This window comes from Gopherus flavomarginatus, chromosome 5 (assembly GCF_025201925.1).
Source record: "Gopherus flavomarginatus isolate rGopFla2 chromosome 5, rGopFla2.mat.asm, whole genome shotgun sequence".
Lineage (NCBI taxonomy): Eukaryota > Metazoa > Chordata > Testudines > Testudinidae > Gopherus > Gopherus flavomarginatus.
The window spans coordinates 145,616,703-145,640,031 of record NC_066621.1 but is presented as its reverse complement, the minus strand read 5'-3'; the positions used below and the strand labels follow the sequence as shown (position 1 = coordinate 145,640,031).

At 37.7% G+C, this 23,329-nt stretch overlaps 1 protein-coding gene across 7 annotated transcripts in view; it reads right to left on the bottom strand.

Moving 5' to 3' along the window:
- The window catches only part of PPP2R5E (protein phosphatase 2 regulatory subunit B'epsilon), a 113,762-nt gene that overhangs the window by 4,676 nt on the left and 85,757 nt on the right, over positions 1 to 23,329 (bottom strand). For 3 of the 7 annotated variants that reach the window (XM_050952630.1, XM_050952626.1, XM_050952633.1), the window contains 11 exons: positions 19,581 to 19,682; positions 17,256 to 17,348; positions 9,941 to 10,071; positions 9,784 to 9,843; positions 9,054 to 9,162; positions 8,094 to 8,147; positions 7,939 to 7,989; positions 6,367 to 6,486; positions 5,274 to 5,401; positions 3,064 to 3,165; positions 2,297 to 2,440 (listed from right to left, as the gene is read on the bottom strand). In XM_050952630.1, the coding sequence (XP_050808587.1) occupies positions 2,297 to 2,440; positions 3,064 to 3,165; positions 5,274 to 5,401; positions 6,367 to 6,486; positions 7,939 to 7,989; positions 8,094 to 8,147; positions 9,054 to 9,162; positions 9,784 to 9,843; positions 9,941 to 10,071; positions 17,256 to 17,348; positions 19,581 to 19,682 (1,094 nt within the window). The remainder of the gene's footprint in view (positions 1 to 2,296; positions 2,441 to 3,063; positions 3,166 to 5,273; positions 5,402 to 6,366; positions 6,487 to 7,938; positions 7,990 to 8,093; positions 8,148 to 9,053; positions 9,163 to 9,783; positions 9,844 to 9,940; positions 10,072 to 17,255; positions 17,349 to 19,580; positions 19,683 to 23,329) is intronic. The other 4 variants (XM_050952628.1, XM_050952632.1, XM_050952629.1 and 1 more) reach the window with 3 other exon arrangements.

Genomic DNA, 23,329 nt, shown 5'->3' with positions numbered 1-23,329 from the left:
TTTATTTTCAGTACACATTTTTTACTCCAAATTTTAGTTTATCTACATCAAAAATGCTGAACAAAACTAAGAAACAGATGATGGGGTATAATAAAAAACAGTTAAAAATATCTTTACTTATGTTACTTTTACAGTAGAGCAAAAATAGCTCGTTCATATTAGAATTATATTAAAATATTTTATGGAGCAAATATATTACATTTCAGATTAATATATACTTTTTGGCCAAGTTCTATTTCACAATTTCAAGTTTATTTGTTTGTTTAAAGAAGGATATTAGGGTCTCTCTTGCTTTCATTAAAGTTAACCCTAGCCTATTCTCTCAAACAAGGCCAGATTAACTTCAGCAATGCTCCATCCCAGTGCACCTAGTGTGAATTCAGTTACAGGATCTGACCCTCATTCAATGCATTTGTCTTTATTCCTACTGAATCAATACAAAATAATCTGTGCAATGTTTGCTTTACCAACAGATTGCACTGCCTAATTAATAAAGGAATCAGAGTGACAAGATTGTAGTTCAACTGAGTTCTTGGGGAACTGAGTGGAAGAGGTTTCAGGGGAAACCCAACAAAAATTAAAAAACTAAACTAGAACTTTCTTAATGTGTTTATTCTCTGAGTTTTATCTCTTTGTCACTAGTTATTTGGAGTTAATATGGTCCTTATGCTACAATGTGGGGACATAATGTTGTAATTGCTTTTAAATAAGTATAAAATTAAGTCAATGTGTTCTGATAACAACTACAACACATGGAATACGTATGGTCTTGATGCTACAAGTTGGGGAGAGCTTTCAATTTTTGCTTAACTCACCTTGCAGGATCAGGTCCAATGGGAATATAAACATCATGGCTTCTAGGGTACTGATATCTAGATTCCCAACTTGTCACACTGCAAAGTTTCTTAAACTATTCCACTGATTTAGAAGCTTTATGCTGGTACAACTTGCTACCTGGGAAATTCATCTCACTTTGCTTTTTGACTAAATGTATGCAGCCTGTCATTTGACCGTATCTTTTAACACCATTCTTGGTTAGAAACAAACATTTGTTTTCATCCATAATTTCTACTTTCATTACACATAGCTACTGAAAAATATTCAAAACTAAATATAAGAAATGATGAATACACTTACCAGAAATTTATCATTATATTATCTAATCACTGTATCATATATCTTTTCTTTCTAAAATATTTAAGTAGGTTACCTCATTAGTTCACCTATGTTTGATCTATTATTATTCATTGACACTGAAAACTTTAGCCCTAACAAATTCTAAATAACCTGGCTACACATCAGTCTTATTTTTGTAAACTTTGTTCTACTGGGGAACCCAAAGTAAGTCTATTATAATTTATTTCTATTCCTAGGCCCTGATCCTGTGAGTAATACCACTGAAGTCAACTGGACTGTGCCCTTTGAAATGTGTGTTCTTACACCAGAATTTCATTCTGAGGGTTCCCATTATCAAGTTCTTACTGAACTATTTACCACTTCTACCTACAACACTCCTTCCAAATACTAATGAATTTTGCACCAGCACTTAGTAAACGAAAATCTAATCTCCTATGGAAAAGATGTTTGAATACTTGCCCATGTTTGTCCACAGAACCCTAAGAAGTCTTTATCTCAGCAAATGGTGATTGTTTAATTGTTAATATTAAACATGGTTTAATATTTGAAGTTATCCCATTTTTTACATTTCAGTATACATATTAAAATAATAATTTATAAATAAATGTATTTAAAAGATCAGCATCAGCCCTAGATAAAGTAGAGGTTATGTAAGCAAGTGCTAAGAAAGCTCTTCCACACAGTCATTACCTGCAACATATATGCTATGGCAGGGTCTGATCCTGTGAAACTCTGAATGCCTCATGAGATAAAAAGTCCCTCCAGCATTCATCGATTTCAGTAGTAGCTGAGGCTTCTCAGAACCTTCCTGTATCAGACCCCTAGTCCTAGGATTCTGTGTTGCACACACTACAAACTGTACAGTGATGATGTCAGCTAGTCTGACAGACTGAACCTTGTCTACCAGGGCCTCAACAAAAACCATCAAGTCACCTATGATTTGGCTCAGGTTTAAACCCAGGACTCCAGAAATAACATGTTAGTGCAGTCATTAATCCAGTGCACCATCTAACCCATCAAAGCAGATTTTTAAATGTATAAAACATTGTATTTTATTACATATAAAAGCAAAGCTTATCAAAAGGAAGGTGAACTATGAACCTGGTCACATAATTCAACAGTATCATGGCCTCCAAAAGACTTCAGAGGCTATACTAACCTAACAAGGTTTGATGACATACAGTACCCTTCACTTTGCTTGTGGGAACCCCGAGTCACACAAAAGGCATGACTTAAACGAAGTCGCAAACTGCTCGGAGTTCCCGAAGTTTCCTCATTTTTTTCACCTGCCGCTTTGGATAAGCTGAAATTTTAGACAAAAGACGATGCACTATAATTGGAGAATGAAGATTAAGGAAAATAGACAAAAAAACATTTTACTAGGGTGCAACTAATGATTGTATGAATGGTGCATCTACTGGATCCTGCACTCTAAAGGACTCAGCTATATCAAGATCCGTGAAAAAGGAAAAACTGAAAGGGCTGAAAGGTGCCACTTAGGCTTAAGACCACATGCAGGATAAGTAGGATGGGTCTTATGGTGAGTCACGTGTTGAGGAAACCCCTCATGTCCAACCTCCACCCTTTTGGAAGCCTTTAAGCGAAGTGATATCTTTAAACCCTTGTTCTTTTATTACTGAAAATCTTGATACATTTAAGTCTTTTGGAATGTGGTGCCAAAAGGAGTTCTGTGAGGAATGTAGATCCACAAGCTACGCAACGGGTACTGTATTTCATAGGGGAGAAAACAACCACCTATTCATGATATTATCTGGCATCTTGCAAGGAGAAGGCTAATGAGCATGCAGAAAAAAATGAGGCATTGCAATCAATTATGTGTGAAATTATGCAATCACAGCAAAATGTGAGGAAAAAATTAAACAGCAGGCCTTATGCACAGCTGACAAAAAAGCTTTAAAAAGTTACCGCTGACGATCTGACTTGTAAGTGGCTGTCAGCTCGTCAAACATGGTGCTGTTCATTTCCATAAATGCCTTCAACACATTGTAGACTAAAGCCACAATAGCCCTGTGAAATACAAAAAAGATAAGGAATCTATTAGTTTCAGTTGAAATTGAATATGAACAAAAATAATTTACACACTTTCCTGAACTTTCTTCTTGGAACTGCTGAACCTGATTCTAATCTCCTACTAGTTATAGTGATGTAACTTCTTTGACTTCAGAGAAGTTACTCCTAATTAACATACTTATGTGAAGTGAGAATCAAGCTCTCATCATTTTTTATCGTTTAAATGGAGAGAACAAATCCCCACCTGTTACAGGTAACAGACAGCTAGCACATACAACTGCAGATATTTCACCATGCAGTGCAGCAATTCTGAATGTAATCCAATGATCAGAATTGTTATTCTAGCAGAAGTAATTAAAATCTAAACATCAAATGTGAAGGATGCACAGAAAAAAGGTTCAATAGATGCTTTGAATAAAGTATGAATATCTCAAAGTAAAGAACCCAAGTATGAGATATGTGAAAGATTCCCTTGGATTTGTACGTTTCATGATCATTTCACTTTAGTACATGTAAAAAGAAAACAAGTCCATTGGAAAAAGAAAAAATCTTTGAGGAAGAATTCTAAGAAACAAAATTTTACTTTATCACAAATTTTCACAGTACAAGAGTGCAGCGTGCATGCTAAAAATGATCTGAGCATTACATTTTGTGATGTGATTACTAAATGCTATCCACCAACCCAGGTAGTAAATGGGTGACATCTTATTATAACTGTACATCTAATTACATGTTTCCCTAGACCAGTGGTTTTCAAACTCTTTCTGGCAACCCAGTTGAAGAAAACTGTTGATGCCCATGACCCAACAGAGTGAGGGATGAGGGGTTTCAGGTGTGGGAGGGGGGTTCAGGGCTGGGGCAAGGGGTTGGGGTGTGGGAGGGGGTCAGGACTCTGGACTGGAGGTACGGGTTCTGGGCTGGGGGGGTTGGGGTACAGGAGGGGGCTCAGGGCTGGGGCAGGGGCAGGGGATTGGGGTGTGGGCTTATGTCCAGCAGCTCCTGGTCAGCGGCGCAGCTGGGATGCAGAGGCAGGCTTCCAGCCTATCCTGGCACCACTGACCACACTGCGCCCCGGAGGCGACCAGCAGCAGGTCCAGCTCCTGGGCAGAGGCACACAAGCAGCTCCACACGGCTCCTGCCTGCAAGCACCATCCCCGCAATTCCCATTGGCTGGACCTGCTGCTGGCCACTTCCAGGGCACAGCGTGGTGTCAGAACAGGTAGAGACTACTAGTTCTTACTAGCCAGCTGCCAGGGTCCCTGGGTGCTGAGCAATGCGACTCAGTGCCTTGCAACCTGAACTTTGAAAACCACCGCCCTAGACTATTGTAAAAAACACATACACACACAAAAACCAGATAAATAGGACAGGTACATCATCTTGATCATGTCAAGATGAACATGTCTTTTTTTAATAGTGTACAGCAGCAGTGGAGTTTGAGAATTTAGGTTCTCTATATTAGCAAATAACTTGGATCTCGTTGTGAGCTAACTGTTGATTAATACCGACTTAATAGCTGTCATTGTCTTTGAATACACTTCTAAACATAATCTACTGAAATGTGTGTGCACCGGCTACTGTTTACAAAAATGCTGCTGCCACTGATTATACGACACCACTCAAAATATTATTATGTATCTACAGAGATGTCTTAAGATCAAGGGGTATGTCCAGGCCAATTTACAGTTAGACTTATCACGTAAACCAGTTTATAGAAATGTATTGACAGAGCATTAGAAACGTTGGTACATGACATTTTTTCTTGGTAATTATGCAATATTTTATTTCTATTGTTTTTGTATTTATGATGAAAAAAATACAAAAATTTAAAAAATATTACATTAGCTGCCTTAACATATTTTGGAAATAAAACAATCTGCACTGCTGCTTTTTTACAGAGTTCAGATTTTGTGCATGTCAGATAATTTAACAATATTCTGAGCCAAATTCAGCTCTGGTTTAAATCCCATTGGCTTTAATAGAGTGGCATCTGTTTACATCAAGTCTGAATTTGGTGCTATTTCATGTTTTCTTTATCTGGAATTCCAGGGTTGAATATATAGGTTTCAGCAAGTGGACAGATGAAAGAGAATGCCAAAACTTACGGATTCCAGTGTTCTTTGGAAATCCTATAAAGACTGGAAAACATGACGGGAAGTATAACGTTGGAGTTCTCTTCTATCAAACTCATGATATATTCATTATTCCAATAATACAGCGCCCTTTCTGCCACCTTTGATGGGGAGGGAGGAACAAAACCCATTAGCAAAAAATCCGTTATCTATAAATTTGCTATATTTTACAGAAAATATGCCACAAAACAAATAGCATCAGAGCCAATCAATGGGTTATCATTACTTTCTCAATGAAATCTCTATTTTATCCAGGGCATAACTTGTTTTAATGTAAGGTGGTCTTTTAAGGTAAATATAAAATAAATTTAAAACATGATTAATGTTAAAATTAATGTGTGTATTCAGTGTCTGATTTCATTGTAATTTCTTATTTGGTGAAAGGTTACGTATGAACTAAAATCTATTTGGATCACTTTTATGGTCAGAGTCATGTGACCTGAACCCAGGGTAAGTGCAGAGTACCTGCTGAGGCTTGCTTCAAATCCTTGTCTGCCAGAGAAATCAAAGGGAGCCAAAAGTATGGAGTATCTCACAAGAGGTGCTCAACATTTGGCAGGATTGAAGCCCAGGGCAAGAGGGGGTTGGGCTAAGGTGGCTTTAAGCTAGGATTGCACCCTCCTGATTCTAGGCTACTCTAGGGGCTAGAGCAGCTGCTGGGATAATTCAGACTGCCCTGAGGGCTCTCTGAGTTGCAGCAGCCTCCATGCCTACCCCGACAGGTAAGGATCACTGCTTAGAATCACTGAAGCACTGCATCCTGTCACCCTGCCTCTAACATGCCCTTTCCCTCAACCCACCTTAGCCCTCCTTTACCTTGAGATGCAAGTTTTGTGCTGTTATGTGAATGGACTCTAAGATCTCACCCTTGGAGTCTCACCTTTTTTCTATTTCAATCTTTCCTGAGTGTAGGGACTGCTACTGTAACAAACCCGTCCATGGATATATAAATAGTATGTTCTAATCAGCACAATGCAAACTCAGCATTTAGGCATCTGTTTTGTATATTCCCAAGATTTTAGAAATTATATTCCTGTTTTTAAAAAAAGGTACTTGTATTACTGACCTGAAAGTGAGGACTTGAAACACACTTGGCAATTTGTTTAAATAAAGGTTCCTGAATTTTGACAAATTGTGACGGTTCAATCACATCCAAGATCTCCTCCAGCTCCCCAAGGAACATGACCTAGACACAACTAATTGTTAAATTCAGAACTCCTCAACTCTTGTATTTGCAATTTATCGACTAAGTTTCCAAACAGGTCTCAACCCATCCTCTAATTCTACAGGCACAAACAACAGAATGTAGTCACCCACTTTATTTACTGATGAAGTCAGATAGTTAAGATATCTAAATTTCAGGATTTGCCCCCACAATTAACAGCAGGTGCAAAATTAGAGAACAAGTTTTCAAAATTTTGTACTCTAAGACTAAACACAATTAAACAACAGGAACCAATTTCTGCAGCTAATTTGCAATGAACTTAGAGCTAATCATAGTTGTATTCATACAGCAATAGGTATGTTTCTGTAGGTTACAAGCGCTATAACAGCCCCCTCAACCCCTCCGATTTAGGCCCTAATCCTGCACACACCTTACACATCCATATGACATATTTGTTCCTCTAGGAACAGAGAGGTTCAAATGACTCTGAAGTGCTGAAGGATTTGTGAAATAATAATGGCTGCTAAGTGGGAGAGTGAACATAAGCAAGAGGGAGAAGACAAGACTACATTCGAATCATGGTTTAAAAAAAAAAAAAACGCATTTGACCTGCAAGGTGTTGAACATCCTCAACTTCTATTAGCTTCCATTCTCAGCATCTCATAGTATTAAATCCCAAACTGAGTGACTAATTCTATATTTAGTAGTTCCTGGATCTTGCCTCTGATCTATTATTATTTGCTGAACAACAACACATGCTTAGTGTTCTATTTACAGATTATAATGCATGGTCTTTGCCCTAAGGAATGTACAGATGACACTGGGTACCTGCGGTGAATTTCTGGTCCCAGTGAACACCATGGCAAAGCTCTCATTTTCAATGGGCCAGGATTTTTCCCTGCTAATTAAAGGATCCATCTTTAATTGCTTGTCTTTTGGGACAAAACAAAGATGCTCATGTTATGCCCATAAACATCAGTGTGTAAACTCAGATTTGCAAAATCAGGTAATCATGCAACTAATTGCCAATCTACATTAGAAGCTAAAATACCTCTAGCCCAACTCTGAAAATGTAGGCTTGACACAAACTGTTGCAACTTGTAATAGAATTTTTCCGTATAAATCCACAACATTCACTTTTGCTCTCTTCATATGAAGAGTCACTCCCTCGTGAAAGAACACTTATATTGGCATACTACAATATAATGCTTAACTTGCCAAAAGAGCTGATGACTATCATCAGCTTGACACCTCTCTTTATTGTCAAAATTATGTCCAACACAGGACAGTCTGAAGACAGATAATCACCTGTAGGAGCTAAACAGACACCAAAATCTACAATAGCATTTAAGAATTGTCTATATTATTTACCTGAAACTCTTTAGATGTTCCTGGGAGAAAAGTATCTTTAACATTTATCTGTAGAACTATCAAACCCCTTTATTAAAGTCTTAACAGCAACATAGAACTTACCTCTTTCTGACTGCAGGTTTTCGGCCAGAATTTCATTAAACCTCTAATGACCTGAATTACAAATGAGAAAGCAAATTTTACATTAAATTTTACAATTTCACAGCTGGGAAAACTGGATGTTTAAGATATAAAAAAACAACCAAAGAAATATTTACTGGCTCTGTGAGTGAAGGATCTTTCTCCAGAAACTGTACTATACAATATGCCAGCTGTGAAGGGGAAAAAATATATACACATGAAATTATGACGTTTTTACTGAGAACTCAAAAGACATGTTTAGTATTAAAAAGAACAAGGAATCAGAACAGTTCATTATGCATATTATTCTAAATCGTAAATCCTATTTTAAACTGTGAGTCAGGGGAATTTGAAACTGCATCCAAGCCACAGTCAACAGCAAAGAACAAACAAACAAACGAAAAGTGAAGAAAGAATATGTCCAAGTACATTTTGAAACCATTTGAACTTTATGGGTTCCAACTGTACTCATGTAAGCAACATTGTGAAAGGCTCATTGTTCTGTGAATGTGTTTCTTTTACACTTTTAGCAGCATCAGCATAATGACGACTTACATGAGATGAGCCAACACAGCCAAAAACTGGCACAAAAGACTAAGAAACCAAGGCCAGAGTGCAGAAATTAGGATCAATTTAGAGCCGAAGTGCAAAGAGGGTGAGTGTGTAAAGAATTACCAAGATAGAAAGACTAGACAGATGACAGTGCAAGAATCAAAAACAACTGAGACCTCTGGCTGCAGAATCAGGATGAGTGGAGAAGATAGGCTCATTAGAGGGGAAGAAAGATTGTGAGTCTGGAGGAAAGCCTCCAGAGTTTCAGTGCTAGACAATATCTTACAGGTAGACAAAGGTTATCTGAAACCCAGATATCTATCTATCTATAAATTCCACCAGATTTATTCTACAGAATGTATTAAGTCTACCAAATACTTATCTGTTTCATTTTTATTCCATATGACAAAAGTTTTCTGCAGGGTTTTGTTTTTTTTTTTTTTTTTTTTCCAGAAGATTTTTTTTGGCTAAGCAAAAGATTTCCAAAGCAATCAAGCATACTGTTCTGTTTTAACCAAGCAGAAAATGTTTTTTATAATTTCTACCTGTGCATGGAAGAGTGATAAACTCCTGACAGTATGTAAAGGAATCAGCACCTTCACCAGAAACTGTTTATGCTCAGCTTTAAGAGGTAAAGCAAAACCATTGATAATACTAGAAATAAGAAAAGAAACATTGATTAGCGACATCACAGAAAATTTACTTGTGGTCTGAACAAGTAGTTTTTATCAAAGTAATTACACAAGACGACAGACTGCAGGTATTATCCTACTATGTGCTGAACGTTTGCACTAGCTACTGTTCAAGGTACAGTTCATTCTAGTCAGAGCATAACTACTATATAGCAATGACATGAGAATAACTATGTGATCAGTCATATAGTTTTGTTGCCTAATATGTATGATCGTGCCTATTTGGTTGGTAAATTAATGAGTTTAAGATGCTCTTTGGGAACTGACTGTTGAACTACAATTAGACTGACTAGCAACCCACTGAAACCAACACACTAATAACTGTTTAGTGTGCTCAAACAAAATTTGCAATGTACAAGTCAAAATGAGTGCACAACGAACAATGTAAGAAAAAAATTGTACTTTGTAATGTGCACACAAATCCTCTTTGCAAAGAGGCATGCTAAGACTTAATCTGTGCTTAAAGTTAAGCATGTGCACAGGTCTGTTTTCAGGATCAGAGCTTAGGGTTATATTTTCCATTGACTCCTGAAATTTTCAGCATAGCTGTCTGAGATGGATTATTATATAAAGATGAATTTACCTTCCTAATATTTCCAGTAGTTCAGCTACACCATTGAAGTGTTCAGTTTCATAAACAAACCTACCAAATAAAGTTAAAAATAAATAAATAAATAAATAAATAAATATTTAGTTTCTTAAAACATTTATAACCCAACAACTTTGCCCCAAAAACTTACCGTAGAAAAATATTGTTAATCTGTTTTCGGATAAATGCTCTAAGACCAAGAAACTTGCCATAAATTCTGTGTAAGACTGTTTTTAGGTAGTCCCGTTCTCGAGGGTCTTCACTGTCAAACAGCTCCAAAAGCTGTTGTAAAAAAACAATTTAAGAATCAGATGACTAATAAGAAATGTGAATTGGCTTTATTTTAAAAATCTTACACAGTTTACATATGATGAGCTAGACTGCATATGTGTGAGGGCACACAACTGCCACACAAATTTGTTGCCTTCATTCTTAACAAAAATAAAATAAATACACAATAAAACTCTGTATTAAAAGAATTAAAATCTAAATATATTAAAATAAAACTTTTGACAAATACAGAAACTGAAAAGGAGCTAATTAAACTTGAAAGGAGTCAACACAGAGATGAGGTATTCAGTCAACTGTGTGAATACCAGCCAATGCACTCTGTAGAAAATGTACTGTGGAGTGTTTATAACTCAAGTTGCCACAGTCAAGCCTGTAAATATATGAAAACGTTTATCAATTATTCCAATTCTTTCTTGTTAAGCAGAGGACTTGGACTGGTGACATTCCAGAGATGGTAAAAAAGAGCTTAGTTGCAAAATATGAATACCAATTCATTAACACAGTCATGTCAATTTAATGCCCAAAATTTTTAAGGGCCTGAACTGAGACAGGCATACATGGTACATATATGTAATGCATGACTTTTGAGCCCACTTGTGTTTTATGAACACTACCAACTCTCTCAAGCTGTTTTTTCTATTTTTAATTCAATTTCAAAACTTTTAAACAAACAGTTTGACCAATGTTTGGTCAGGGGTTTTAAATATTATCCTCTAAGGAAGAGCTTCCCTTTCCCTATTGATTCCATCATCTCTCCTATACGCATCACTCCCACCACCCACAGTTTACGGTTCTGTATGTATACTTTATCTTATGTTGATTTCACAGTGGCTGCACTTAAAATATTTCTTTGATTCTACAGTCTATTGGGTTGAGAGATAACCTCAGTGCTTAATATGGGGAATACCAATAAAACTGGTGATCTCTCACAAATCAAAGATTTTTGTTTCCCAGTGCACCTATGGCATGCTCCTTGTTGCTGGGACCATGTTTTTCTTAATTGTGTCTAAAATGTCATATCACCACCTTTGATCTGAACAACAATAACTAGAATAATAAAAAATATATGCAGATATAGAAGTGTTAAAGACAATGTATAGTTAGTGGAGGGAAAAATCTAATAAAATGTAATATTTACACTATAGAAAATAGTAATCTAAAAATAGTTAAAGAAACTGTATAATTGGGCTCCTGACTTTAGTCAGCCACAAGAAATTGCAGACACTTTCAAAAGTTCTCTAAAAAAGGAAAAGGAAAATCACAGTTTAAACAGATTCTTTTCAGCTGTTCAGAGAATATTAATTAACATATGGTTTTAGGGCATGTTACTGTATATACTTAGAAGGAAAAAACAGCACAATCGTATTACGAGTGGCCAAAAACATTAAACTCTGACTTCAGGTGTATAATGTTCTTATGTTTAAGAAGACATATTTAAGCAGATAGTGGAAGCTACAACACAACAACAGTGTATTGTCAAAACAAAGTGGATGGGGGGGACCGACCAAGGTAAGCAATAAAGTGAAAAGAAAAATAATTCAATATGACTATTCAAAACACACAGAAGGTAGGCAAGGCTTCCAGAAGAAAGCAAATATTTAGAGCCTTGGCAGTTGAAATAATCTGCTCTGACCGTAATAGACAGGATTTGGAGTGAAATAAAAAAAAATAAATAAGGAAATCTCAAAGTGACAAAAAATAAATAAAGCAGTGTATTGTTGACAACTAGGAGGAGTTGTCTCCCATTTGTACGAACTACAAAGACTGTTCTCCAAAGAGCTGTGTCTGTTAATCAAAAGCTACCAGTGGAAACAAAACATTAAGTTGGATGGTAGAAAACAAATTCAAATTGCCTTAGATTTACTGAATAGTTACTTGTGTTTGACGGTACTGTCCTTATTAACTGTCCCTTTAATATAAAAACATTAGTTACTTGGGCCCAGATTTTTAAAGGTATTTTAGAATTGCTTCACTCAGCATTGCAACGTCTAACTGATTTAGGAGCCTAAATCTCATTTTCTTAAATGAATTAGGCACTTAGGAGTCCAAATCCCATCAACTATTAATGGAATTTTGGCTTCTAAGTGCCAAAATCACTTTTGAACGTGATATTCAGGCTCCTAAATCAGTTTGGCTTTGCAACATGAGTGCAAGTAATGCCTAAATACCTTTAAAAATCTGGACCCTGATCACATAATACTTGTAATTCAAGGCTCTAATTCTGTAAAGAGATGCATACGTGCAGATCACTTTGCCTGGACAGAGACCAAACATCAATAGGGCTCTGCAGAGGGATCAACCTGCAACTATCTTTGCAGGATTGGGGTCTTATATGACAGATGCTTGTAATGGGATGACTCACCATTAATTTACATGTTCCTAAGGAACTAAAATATTAAAGTCTGGCATACTCGATCATTATAAATAGCTGAATATAACCCCCATGCTACACACACACAAAAATCACAACTTTAAACAATTTTTACAATCAAAGGTCAACAACAGGTCAGCCAATCTTATCAGATTTCAATTAGGTGTCTTTTTAAGATAATATCTTGATTTTTAGTTTATATATTTGATATGGACTGCCTTTTATAAAGAACACCCTCCGCCCCCCAGATTTGTAATCTGACATTTCTCTCATAGTGATGGAAGGTTCTAACAATTTAAAAATAACATTGCTCTCTTTTACAAGGCAAACACTGTATGTATCAAAGCTCTTACCTGTAGAAATTAGGGCAATCTGAATCATCAATTCTAATGATCAGATTTCAGATGAGTGGAAAATAGTATGTCACAGGCCCCATTTCGTAGTCACATCCAGCTGGAAAGGTGGACTGCATAAGCAGTAAAATAATATTTTTTCCCCCGATAACCTTAGTGGTATGTGTTCAATATTGCAGATTCCCCATGACCCCAGACTCTTGTACTTGCTCTGATTTCATTCAATTCTATACTACGTAGGTTCTTGTACTGCCATCATCACTGTAATATCTGAGTGCCTTCCACTAGCGCATTATAAAAAATGACTAACAATTGTCACATGAGGTTCATTCTCTGTTTCATCCTTTCCTCAAGGGGAAAACTATACTTGCAGAGTACTAGTATGTTTTGGCAGAGTTTTTTGCTCTGTGTTTACATAAGAGAAGGAGTGCCTCTTGCAGTTAGAATGAAAGGTGGTGAGGTCTGTGACAGTCTTTAATTTGTGGGAGTTTGTTCCACAGTCTTAGACTAGCCCCTGCAAAAATTCTGTCTCCTGCACAGGTGAGTTTTACCCTTGTTGCATTATTGCCATCATAGTCCTGAACACCCTTATGGGCTTAGGCTGTTTTACTGTAACTTCTCTTATCTCTATGGCAGTTGTTTCACTATTTATTCTGCATCCACATATTGCACATTTTCTTTTCTACAACAATCACAGCATTCTCCTTGCACAATTCAGGGTATAAAAGAGAGTGAAGATAGGTACATGTTCAAGACCTGTGGTTTAGAACATTCAAGTCTGTGACAGATGCATGTGAGCTTCCTAACTGTTTTACTGCTTTGGATAGTTCCATAGCTTGTGATGATTAATACAGTATTCCCTGCAGTGAAGGATATGAAATGGCAATTTCATGAGGGAAATTATGAGTTTTGTCAGCTGTGCTAGAGAGGTTATACACAAAATCACTATGTTGAATTAGTTCTGCCCTAAAAGAAAAAAAAAACCCACCAAATTACACATACATAAATAACTGCCTTCCATTCCAAAAAATTCTGAATTTCACCTAAGATAGAAAATAGCAGGAAATGTTGCAGATACAACAGGATTTTAACTTTTTGACTGTGAATTGGTTGTACAGGCAAAATGTTTAGATTTTCAGTTTTATTGCACAGATCCCTTTGGGAAACATTGTTTACGCTTGTCAGTATCAATTTCAATTACAGGGCTCAAAACATAGTAAAAAGACATGTTCTGATATATGATATCCAATTTGTCTTTAGGTTTTAACAAAATAACAAAGGGTTATTTTTAAGGACAGGTTGAATGATTTCCATAATTTGCATGATTATTATCAGAGGGGTAGCCGTGTTAGTCTGGATCTCTAAAAGCAGCAAAGAATCCTGTGGCACCTTATAGACTAACAGACGTTTTGGAGCATGAGCTTTCGTGACATGCATCTGACGAAGTGGGTATTCACCCACGAAAGCTCATGCTCCAAAACGTCTGTTAGTCTATAAGGTGCCACAGGATTCTTTGCTGCTTTTACATGATTATTATGATACCTTTATATTAATTATAACTAGAAATGTGAAGTACAAATTGCTAAAGAGACACCTAGAGCAGAACATATGGGTAGGGGATACTTAATTGTTATGTCTCTTAGCAAGCTCTGCCTTACATTCCAGAATAGATGTAAGACATCTTTCGAAATGAAATGTTAAACTCTAAACATCCAATGACACAGCATTAGGTTTGTAAATAAGTACATATAAAAAGTGACTGGTATTTTTCTCATTCTGAAATTAAAGCCATTCCTCACTAGGAATAACTTCATTAAAGTTTCTCAAATTTTAAAAACAAATTCAACAATGAAAACATAAGTAAAAGAATGTCATAGGTGAAAATTACCATGGAACAATATTCATTGAACAGGTTGAATTTTATAAAAGTTTCAGTTGCTGTCTAGTATAAATGTCTTACAGCAACCTAACAAATCCTTATAAAGTTATAATTCTAAAACTAAACTGACCTTAAATATACGATTGCAAGTGCAATATGGCTTTAACAGGCCAGTCAATTTTAAATCCGAAATTTACTTTTTACAAATTGAGGCTTAACTTGTGATTTAGACAAAACATTCATTTGAATTAATACTCATTCTATCTAAAAAAAGGTACACAGCTATTTTTAAGAAGTCTATCACCTAAACCACAAGGCAAGAATAATCTGATTCTCAACAGGCATTGTGATATACTGTCTCATACACATTTAAATGTGTACTATTTCTCGTTTTAAAATTCCCTCTCCTAATAGTTACCACTCTTTCATTTGGTATACCATTATGGATGACCAGATGCCAAAATCCTTCTTTTGATCCACATTCATACACTAGTGCAACATTATGAAAGGATGACAAAGGTGAGTGTCCTGAGGAAGAAACATGAGGGATAAGCATATCTAGCATGCTGAGTAAGGGTAGAAACATATAACAAGAGTACAGAAGCAATGTTTCTCTAAAATGGAGAGTAGGGCACCAGGATTCTCTCCACAATGATTTGGCTAGGTCTGAAAGGAAAAGAAGTGAACAGTAGTCTCATACCAAATATCCCCTAAAGAAAGCCTTGAAGCAAGCAACTTTGTCTTCTTGGATCTCCACGAGGCACAGAATGGCCAGTCTAGGCAGATGAGCCATAGGCTGCAGTAGTGATCAGAGTCACCTTCAACTGAAATCATTGTTTAGCCACCTCTTCCACCTTGCTGATCAGTCAACATGGAGATACTGGCTTCCCTAGGCAGGTGTATTAGCTTAGGTTAGGAAGCCACTGCTGAATCTACCTTTAGGTGAGAGATCATACATGGAAGTCTGGGTGAAGAATACAGATTCTAAGGTTCTTTGGCAAGATGGGCATAAAAATCAAGAGAGACTCACCACATTTCCTTCATCATTATCCGAAAGGCAGAATCAATTCTGAGGCCCTACTTCGGAGAAAAGAAAGCAGAGCCTCACCTCCTCCTTTGTGAATTTCTGAAGAGATATTCAAGTTTTGTAGCAATATATGATTTAAAATACCCCCACCCCCTAGTCTTTCAGAGTGACCTTAGAGTTTGCTAATGAATGGGGATGGGACTTCAACACAGCAGCAATTATTCTCCATCCTCTCCAGGAGACCCCTCTACCTAAAAGGAAGGAGGCAAAATGAAGAATTATGCTTTTTTTTGGCCCTAGGGTGGAAGAGACTATTGCGGGGGTTAGGGAAAGAAAGGGCTCTCTTGGGAAGCTTTTTCGGAGAATCCTTACTAGGCTGTTCATCATGGATGAAAAGACTTTCTCAAGAAGATGTGTGGGAAAGAGATCCTGGGAAAGGCAAAGTATCTCCTATCACTTCTAGCATGACTCCTATCTAACTCTTGGTCCTCCTAGAGGTTCTCTTTCTGGTTGTATTCAGAGATTCCACACAAGTCCATGGTATTGGAGAGAAGCACGAAAGACAAATGGACCCACTGCTGAAAGTTGTAGGGAAGAGGCAAAGTAGGGTACTTTCGGGTCCTCTTCCTGGACAAAGTTTTCTTTACCTTCCCATATTATGCAAAGCTTTGCTGAGGTGTGGAAGAAACCTAGTTCCTCAGAATGCACAGGGAAGCCAGCCTGCACACTAGGAAGACAAAGAACTAGGTGCAGAACTCCAGACTGGCTACCACTGGCAGGACTGATGGCCTCCTCAGTTGAGTCATGCTGGTGGCAACCACATGACTAAGATAGAACTAAATTGTTGAAGAATGCAAGTTTTTTTCCGCCCATTATTGATACTTCCCTTCCTGTGCTTCTAACAGACCTTAAACTTAACATGGCCTTTAGATTTATTTCCACCACGACCACCACAGCATCAGTGTTTTCAGTGCAGCTCTAGGAATGAGTTTTCTTAATGAACTTTTGTCCTTTCTGTCAGCTCTCAAACAGCTATTGAGCCAGAATGAGAAAATATTTCCATATTTTAAAAGTGATATTTTAACAATTTTAAAGCCAGTCAAATTTCAGGCATAAAACAAACAATCTCTATTTAATAGATTTTTTTTTATAATCTATAAATACTATGTATCAAAGTCTATGGCCAAACTTTTATTTTAAACTGCCACAATTTCAATTGCGTTATGCAACTTGTAAGTCAAATTTCTTAAGTGAGTTAACAAAATAAAATGTAGAGACAAAATTAAATGATGGCTAGACAGTCTCACTCCAGTGTCAGAAGGCATCATTGTGGATCACCTAGTCTGAACTTCTGTGATGGATCGATATTCCTCCCTCTGCTGGTCTGAATCTCTTTTATTGTTACCCACTTATCCGTTATTATGGAAAGGTGAAAGAGTTACACATTTTACTTTCGAATAAACTGGTTTTAGGAATAAAAAAAAAATCATTAATATTAAGTATCAAAAGCATGCTGACAGTTTTAAAGAAAATGAGCCTGCTTACCTGTAATACAAATTTCTGATCTATGTACTTTTTGGCAATGCTAGGTTGGAATTCTTGGCTTTCCAAAAATCGTATGAAAAACTCATATACAAGCTGCAAGAAACAAAATCACAGTTTATTCTATGATTTTATTTTATTTTTATTTGTAAAGTTTCCCAGCTTTTTTTCCTAATGCACTAGAATAGAAAATGCCTGTGTTTTGAAAGACCTTATGGATATTTTTTTTTTAAATTTATTAAGGTGTTTGTTTAGAGCTAGAATTAATTACATAATCATAACATGTTAATCTTGATCATTTGACCCTAAGTCAGAGGAATTTCATCTTGATTCCCACTAAGAACAGGCATTATCATCTTGTAATGCTTGTTCATTGAGTTGTACAGCTTTCTGGAGCAATTGGCAAGCACATTCTCACTGTTCTCTGGACTCCTGAAATCATACAAAATAAAGCCATTATGATTTTGAGAGGGTTGATGAAACAGTATGGAAACATTTAATTGTAATTAGAAACTGTTCACTGCAGCATTCTGCTACAGATTGAAACACTGCAGACTAATGCAGAATGAGATCCAACTTGCTGAGGAGAATTAGCCCTGGACTAGAGATACTGCTTTCACAAAAGTCCATATCTGCCTATATAATTCAGAAGGGACTGCAACTGACCAGACCCATTCAGATAGTATATAAGCAGCATGTAACAAGGCAGAAGGAAGCAAAGTGTAACAGATATTACCTAGCTCTCTTAGAAAAGCAGCTATGAGTAGATAGATGAGTTATAGACTGCTGTCAATTCTCCCTATCACACCTTTCCTAGGAGACCAACCATTTTAAAATGTGCTCCCTTCCAGTTTTTGAAAGGATAAATACTGGTGTTGAGAGAAAAAGGCAAGCTAAAAATGAATTTTAAAGGAATCTACAGCTTTTCCATGCAAACTCCCCTATAACATGATACTGTGGCTGCTTTGCCTTATTGAGAGTTAGTGATTTCTTCTTGAAGGAAACAACTGGGAGGTCAGAAGTAAGGAAAAGTGCAAGAACTCTATATACTTCAACAGTAGGTCAACAGGAAAGCACTTCTATCAACTCCCTGACAAGCAGTGAGGTTAATTTTACTGTGTAAACCATCTATTTTCTAAGTAAATCTATAGCCGCTCCCCTCCCTATCATGCTGACCAATATTGTCTCATTGTTTCCTTGTACTCTGCCATCTGTCTGTACCCATCTGTTGTCTTGACTTATACTTAGATTGTAAACTCTTTATGGCCAGAATTGTCTTTTTGTTCTGCGTTTGTACAGCGCCCACCATCCCAAAGGATTTAATATACTATAGTATTTTTGTGAGATTTTAAGTATAAACAGAGAAAGGAGACAGTTTCTAAGTTCTGGGATGAGAATATTTTGTGATTTATCAAATCTCTCATAGGCAGAGTTGGAGCCCTGCATAAAAGTTTCAAACCAGTTCCTTACTCTAGGTAGAGATCAATCATACCCTTGTACTCATAGCAACTCCCAGATTCCTCTCTCTCTCTCTGGTGTTCGGGCTCTGACCTGTTCTAAACTGGAGAGAGGAGAACCCAATTTACCTGTGACATAAATGGACATAGCCCCTTTGATATCAATGGAACGTATAATTACTTCTGCCAGTGGTTAATTTGGTCCAGAAGCTTCTGAAGCTTCTGACCCTCTCTGTGAAATGAGTTTGTTTTCCTGTACATTAAATATATTTGGCATTGATATTTGACGGCATACCTATACATCCCACAAGGAGGATGTATAGCAGAGAGAGTATGCTCTGCTCTGCTATGAATTCTTGAAGACAAGGCTATACATTGTTAGGAGGGAAAAGGGAAGCAGACTAACATTTATATTCTCCCTCATCCTCCTGACTAGCAACAAGGGCTCATGTATGCTTCTTCTGCATAGTAGCAATTTTCTAATGGCCCAGCAGAGTGAAACTGACTAAGATCACATTAGTTTCATTCCCCTGCTCCTGCAGAAGCTGCTAAGAAGTACTGTGTACAAGTGTAGAACAGGTGCAATTCTCCACAATATTTTTTTTAATGCAGTGAAGGAAAATAGGAAAATATGGGCCACTCTCAGTCCTGAGCTGAATTTAAGTCCCTGACTTGATCAGGAAGGTCCTGAAAACATTACAAAGGCTCTTTTATCTTCATAGGTACTCCAGCTGTAGCAAAGAGCAGTGTTAGGAAGGTATAACAATGATTTCTATATCTTATGAACCAATTCAAACGGTGTAGGGAAACATCACACATATCAAGCTGTGATACAGATTTGTTCTCAGATTATATTTAATAATTTTAATACCTGTAAATGTGGCCATGATGCCTCAAGGGTGGGTTCATCTTCTTCTGGATCAAATTCATTGCTGTCACTGGGTGGGAGAGTTCTAAATATATTGCAAGATACCTAAAAAGCAAAAGAAAAGAAAATTAAGAGCTGTTTCTGAAATAGTAGTCATTTCCAGGCACCAGAACTTTGTTTATGTATACTCTATATATCCGCTACGGGTGTGAGACTGGCAGCACTTCTTTTGCTTAATTCACATTAGAAATTGTGCAGTACTAAGTAACCTAATGAACTTGTTGCCTGCCACGGTCTCCTCTTCCTTAAAAAACTTTGTCCCTTCTTCATAATGGAGTTCCAAGAGCACCTCACAGGCTGCCATTTCACTGATTGCCTGTTTCTCCCTTGAAGAGCCCTTCATCTCCTTACTCCTAGCCCAGCTGAGCAAAATTCAAACAAAGGGCAGTAATCTGAAAGGTCTAGGGCATGGGTATTTAGAATCAATAGGAATGCGCTATAAGCAGATGTAAAAATATGAGGGTTTCCATATAACCTTGTTATTTTCCTTCACAGAGAGAATATTAGTGGGATGTATCAGGGAGCCTCATTTGGCATAGTTTCTAGTGTCTCTGCACACTTAGTACTAAGTTGTATATTTGGCACAAATTGGGAGCAATAAATACTATTTGCTTGTCACTTATCACATATTTTAGTTCATGGAGGTTTTGTTCTACTTAAACCTAATTAGAAGTGCTTTGCTGAGACTGCTTGGCTTACTGAGGCAGCTTTTCTAGGTTAATTACACTACTGAATGTGGTGAAAGCTTTGCACAACAGCTAGGATAAATTGCAATCTTTTCCCTCTTCTCTGGTGTTCATCCCAGACCTAACTGGGTTATCAAATAGGTGAAAATAGCAGCATGTTATGTCCTGATCCAGTCTATACATGACTCACACTGATCCCCTTTATCCTCTCTGGTTAAACTAAGCAGAGGTTTTGCTGAAGGTTGTGAGATACACAATGAATCTTTCTTGAACATTCTTGTCTCTGTACCTAGCTTTTTACTCTTGTAATTCAGTGACCTGTGATAAGTCAGAAGAAAGTTTCAAAAGCAGATCTGCAAGTTATATTTTCAGCATATTGGTAATTTAACATGCAGAGTTACTTTAATGTCAAAAGCATAAAAACAATCAATACGTTGTTAAAGGCAGCATCAAGTGCACTTCAGATTACAATTAGTACTAGTAAAAGATTTAACTACGAAAAAAGAAAAGAAAGTGGAACAAGGAAAAAAGCAGGAAGGCTGAAACAGTGCAAGACAGCGTGGGACACTCATTGTAAACAGAACAAAGAGAAGAAAAAAGGAACATCAGTAACAACTGAGGGAGAAGGATTAATAAAGCAATCAGTGAATGAAAGTGTGGAACAGAGGAAACAGATGGGTTATGACTGGACTTCCTTCTTCTCACCACAAGAGGGTGTGTTTAGCTACAGTAATAGTGAAGCACAGTGACTTTTACTGCAGCTTTCATGATATACACAAATCTTTGCTTCCTGTCACATGGCATTCAACATTGACAGATGTGGCCATTAGTAGCCTGCACCCTGTTATGTGACAGCAGATATTGGATTCAATGTATACTTGCTAACTGGTTACTAGCATTTATCATGAGTCATTCTCCATGTGAGCTTTGGGGATTTTGAGGGGTTTATTTTTGGGGGATACAGAGGTTATTGTTTTTTAAGTTCAATTTGGTACTGTTCACTTACAAGATCCTCCATGACACAGTTTCCAGTCTCATCTGGATCATAAATGGGTTGCCCATCACTGCTCTAACTACTAGAAGCTGGGACTGAACGACAGGGGATGGGTCACTCGATAAATTGCCCTCATCTGTTCACTCCCTCTGAAGCATCTGGCATCAACCACAGCTGGAAGACAGGATACTACGCAAGATGGATGATTTGTCTGACCCAGTATGGCCAGTCTTATGTTAAGCTAAAAAATTATACAACGTATTTAGACATATCAGCTGCCCTTTCTTTGGATAACTACGTTTTTTTTTTTTTAAAAGGATTTCCATACAGACATTGAATCAACAAACTCTCTCAGTTCTGACACAACAGCATTTCCTTATTAACATACTATTGTTAAAGGCAAAGTAATTTAAATTTCAGGGATCATGGGATAGTTAATGTCCAACTAATTTTACTTAAATTAAGATCTCATTTTAGTTATACCGAATGATGCTAGGTTTCCAAAGAGTGATCAAGAACTCTTCAAGATAGCTGCATTCTTCTTTATTGTTCAAAACATGATCACACATGTCAAACCTTACATATCGAGTCAAAGCAATTCATTCATTCATTCAAAGTTGCATGTCAAGATGGAATCATTTAATTATTATTCACAAACTTATTATAGCGGTGTTATCTAGTATCACTATAGTTATGCCACTATTTCCATTACAAACCCACATTTGTGGGCAACATACCACATCACTGGGAAAGTACTTATTGACCCACTGTTAACAAAGCATCTGCACAGTTCTAAATATTGTATGCAACGCTCGTACTGAAAAATTACAACCTATTTCAAGTACATGGAAGCCATAAACAGGGTTACCGGAAAAAATGGGGGCTCACTGTCTTATTGTTCTTTAGTACTTGATGAGATGAAGACAAGCAATGGGCAGAGTTTGAGGGCATAAACCAACTATTTGGGTGCTGAAATCACATTCTTGAAAGACAAGTAACCTATCTTGCAACTCTAAAATTAACTAGCAACTGGAAAAGAGACTGGGCAAGACTGAGTGCACATATCTTCCCACTACCAGTAAACAGCAAGTGTCAACTTGTTAAAAATAATGGTACGTGTAAACGTGTGGCCTCGCCCCCGCAGTGCCTCCTGCTGGTTACTTCGGGTAATTAGCTGGATTCCAGCTACGGAGCGCCCTCTGCAGGCCGGTGATCCACCTATCCTCTGCTGGCCCCGGGCCCCTCCTGGACCCCGGTGCCCCTTTAACTGGGTCTCTCCCCTCCCAGGGGAACCCCACCCCACTATCCCCACTTGCCTCACTATTCACTGCTTCCCATTCATTGTTTAGCCCCCAAGCCCTGGGGCAGACTGCAGTATCAGCCACTCATCATAGACAAAGGGGTTTTGGCCTGGCTGCCTTTACCCACCCTCCGGCTGCCCCTCTGCAAGCCCAGTACCTTGCAGGCCTAGAATTACACCCTGCAGCCTGGGGAGTTGCTGGCCTAGGGCTTCTCAGCTCCTAAGGCTTTTCCCCAGCCCTGCCTTCCTCTAGGTCCCCTGGGTGAGTTCCCAAGCAGCCAGGCCTGTCTCTCTCTCCAGTCAGAGAGAGACTCCTTTGCTTCTTGCTCCCCTAGCCTTCTTATACAGCCTTGTGGCTCAGTTTGGGGCGTGGCCCCCAGCTGCAGCCACTCCCATCATCAGCCCAGGCTTCTGGCTCCAGCTACAGCCCCTTGCCAGGGCTGTTTTAACCCCTTCTCTCCCAGAGCAGAAGTCCACCCTGCTACAGTAAGTTAAAAGAGAAAGCACTATATTTAAGAATCAAAAGGGTCTGATCTGTAGGAAATGAAATAAGTGTAAGTCCTACGCATACAGGGCCTGGACCTTTTAAAAAGGAAAACAAATACTGATGCATTTATCTGTGCTGATTGCTGGAGCAAGAAATGGGAGAAAAAGGTTTTAGCCACAACTAGTTAAAGGCCAACACTGGCACCTGAATACTGTAAGCTTATTA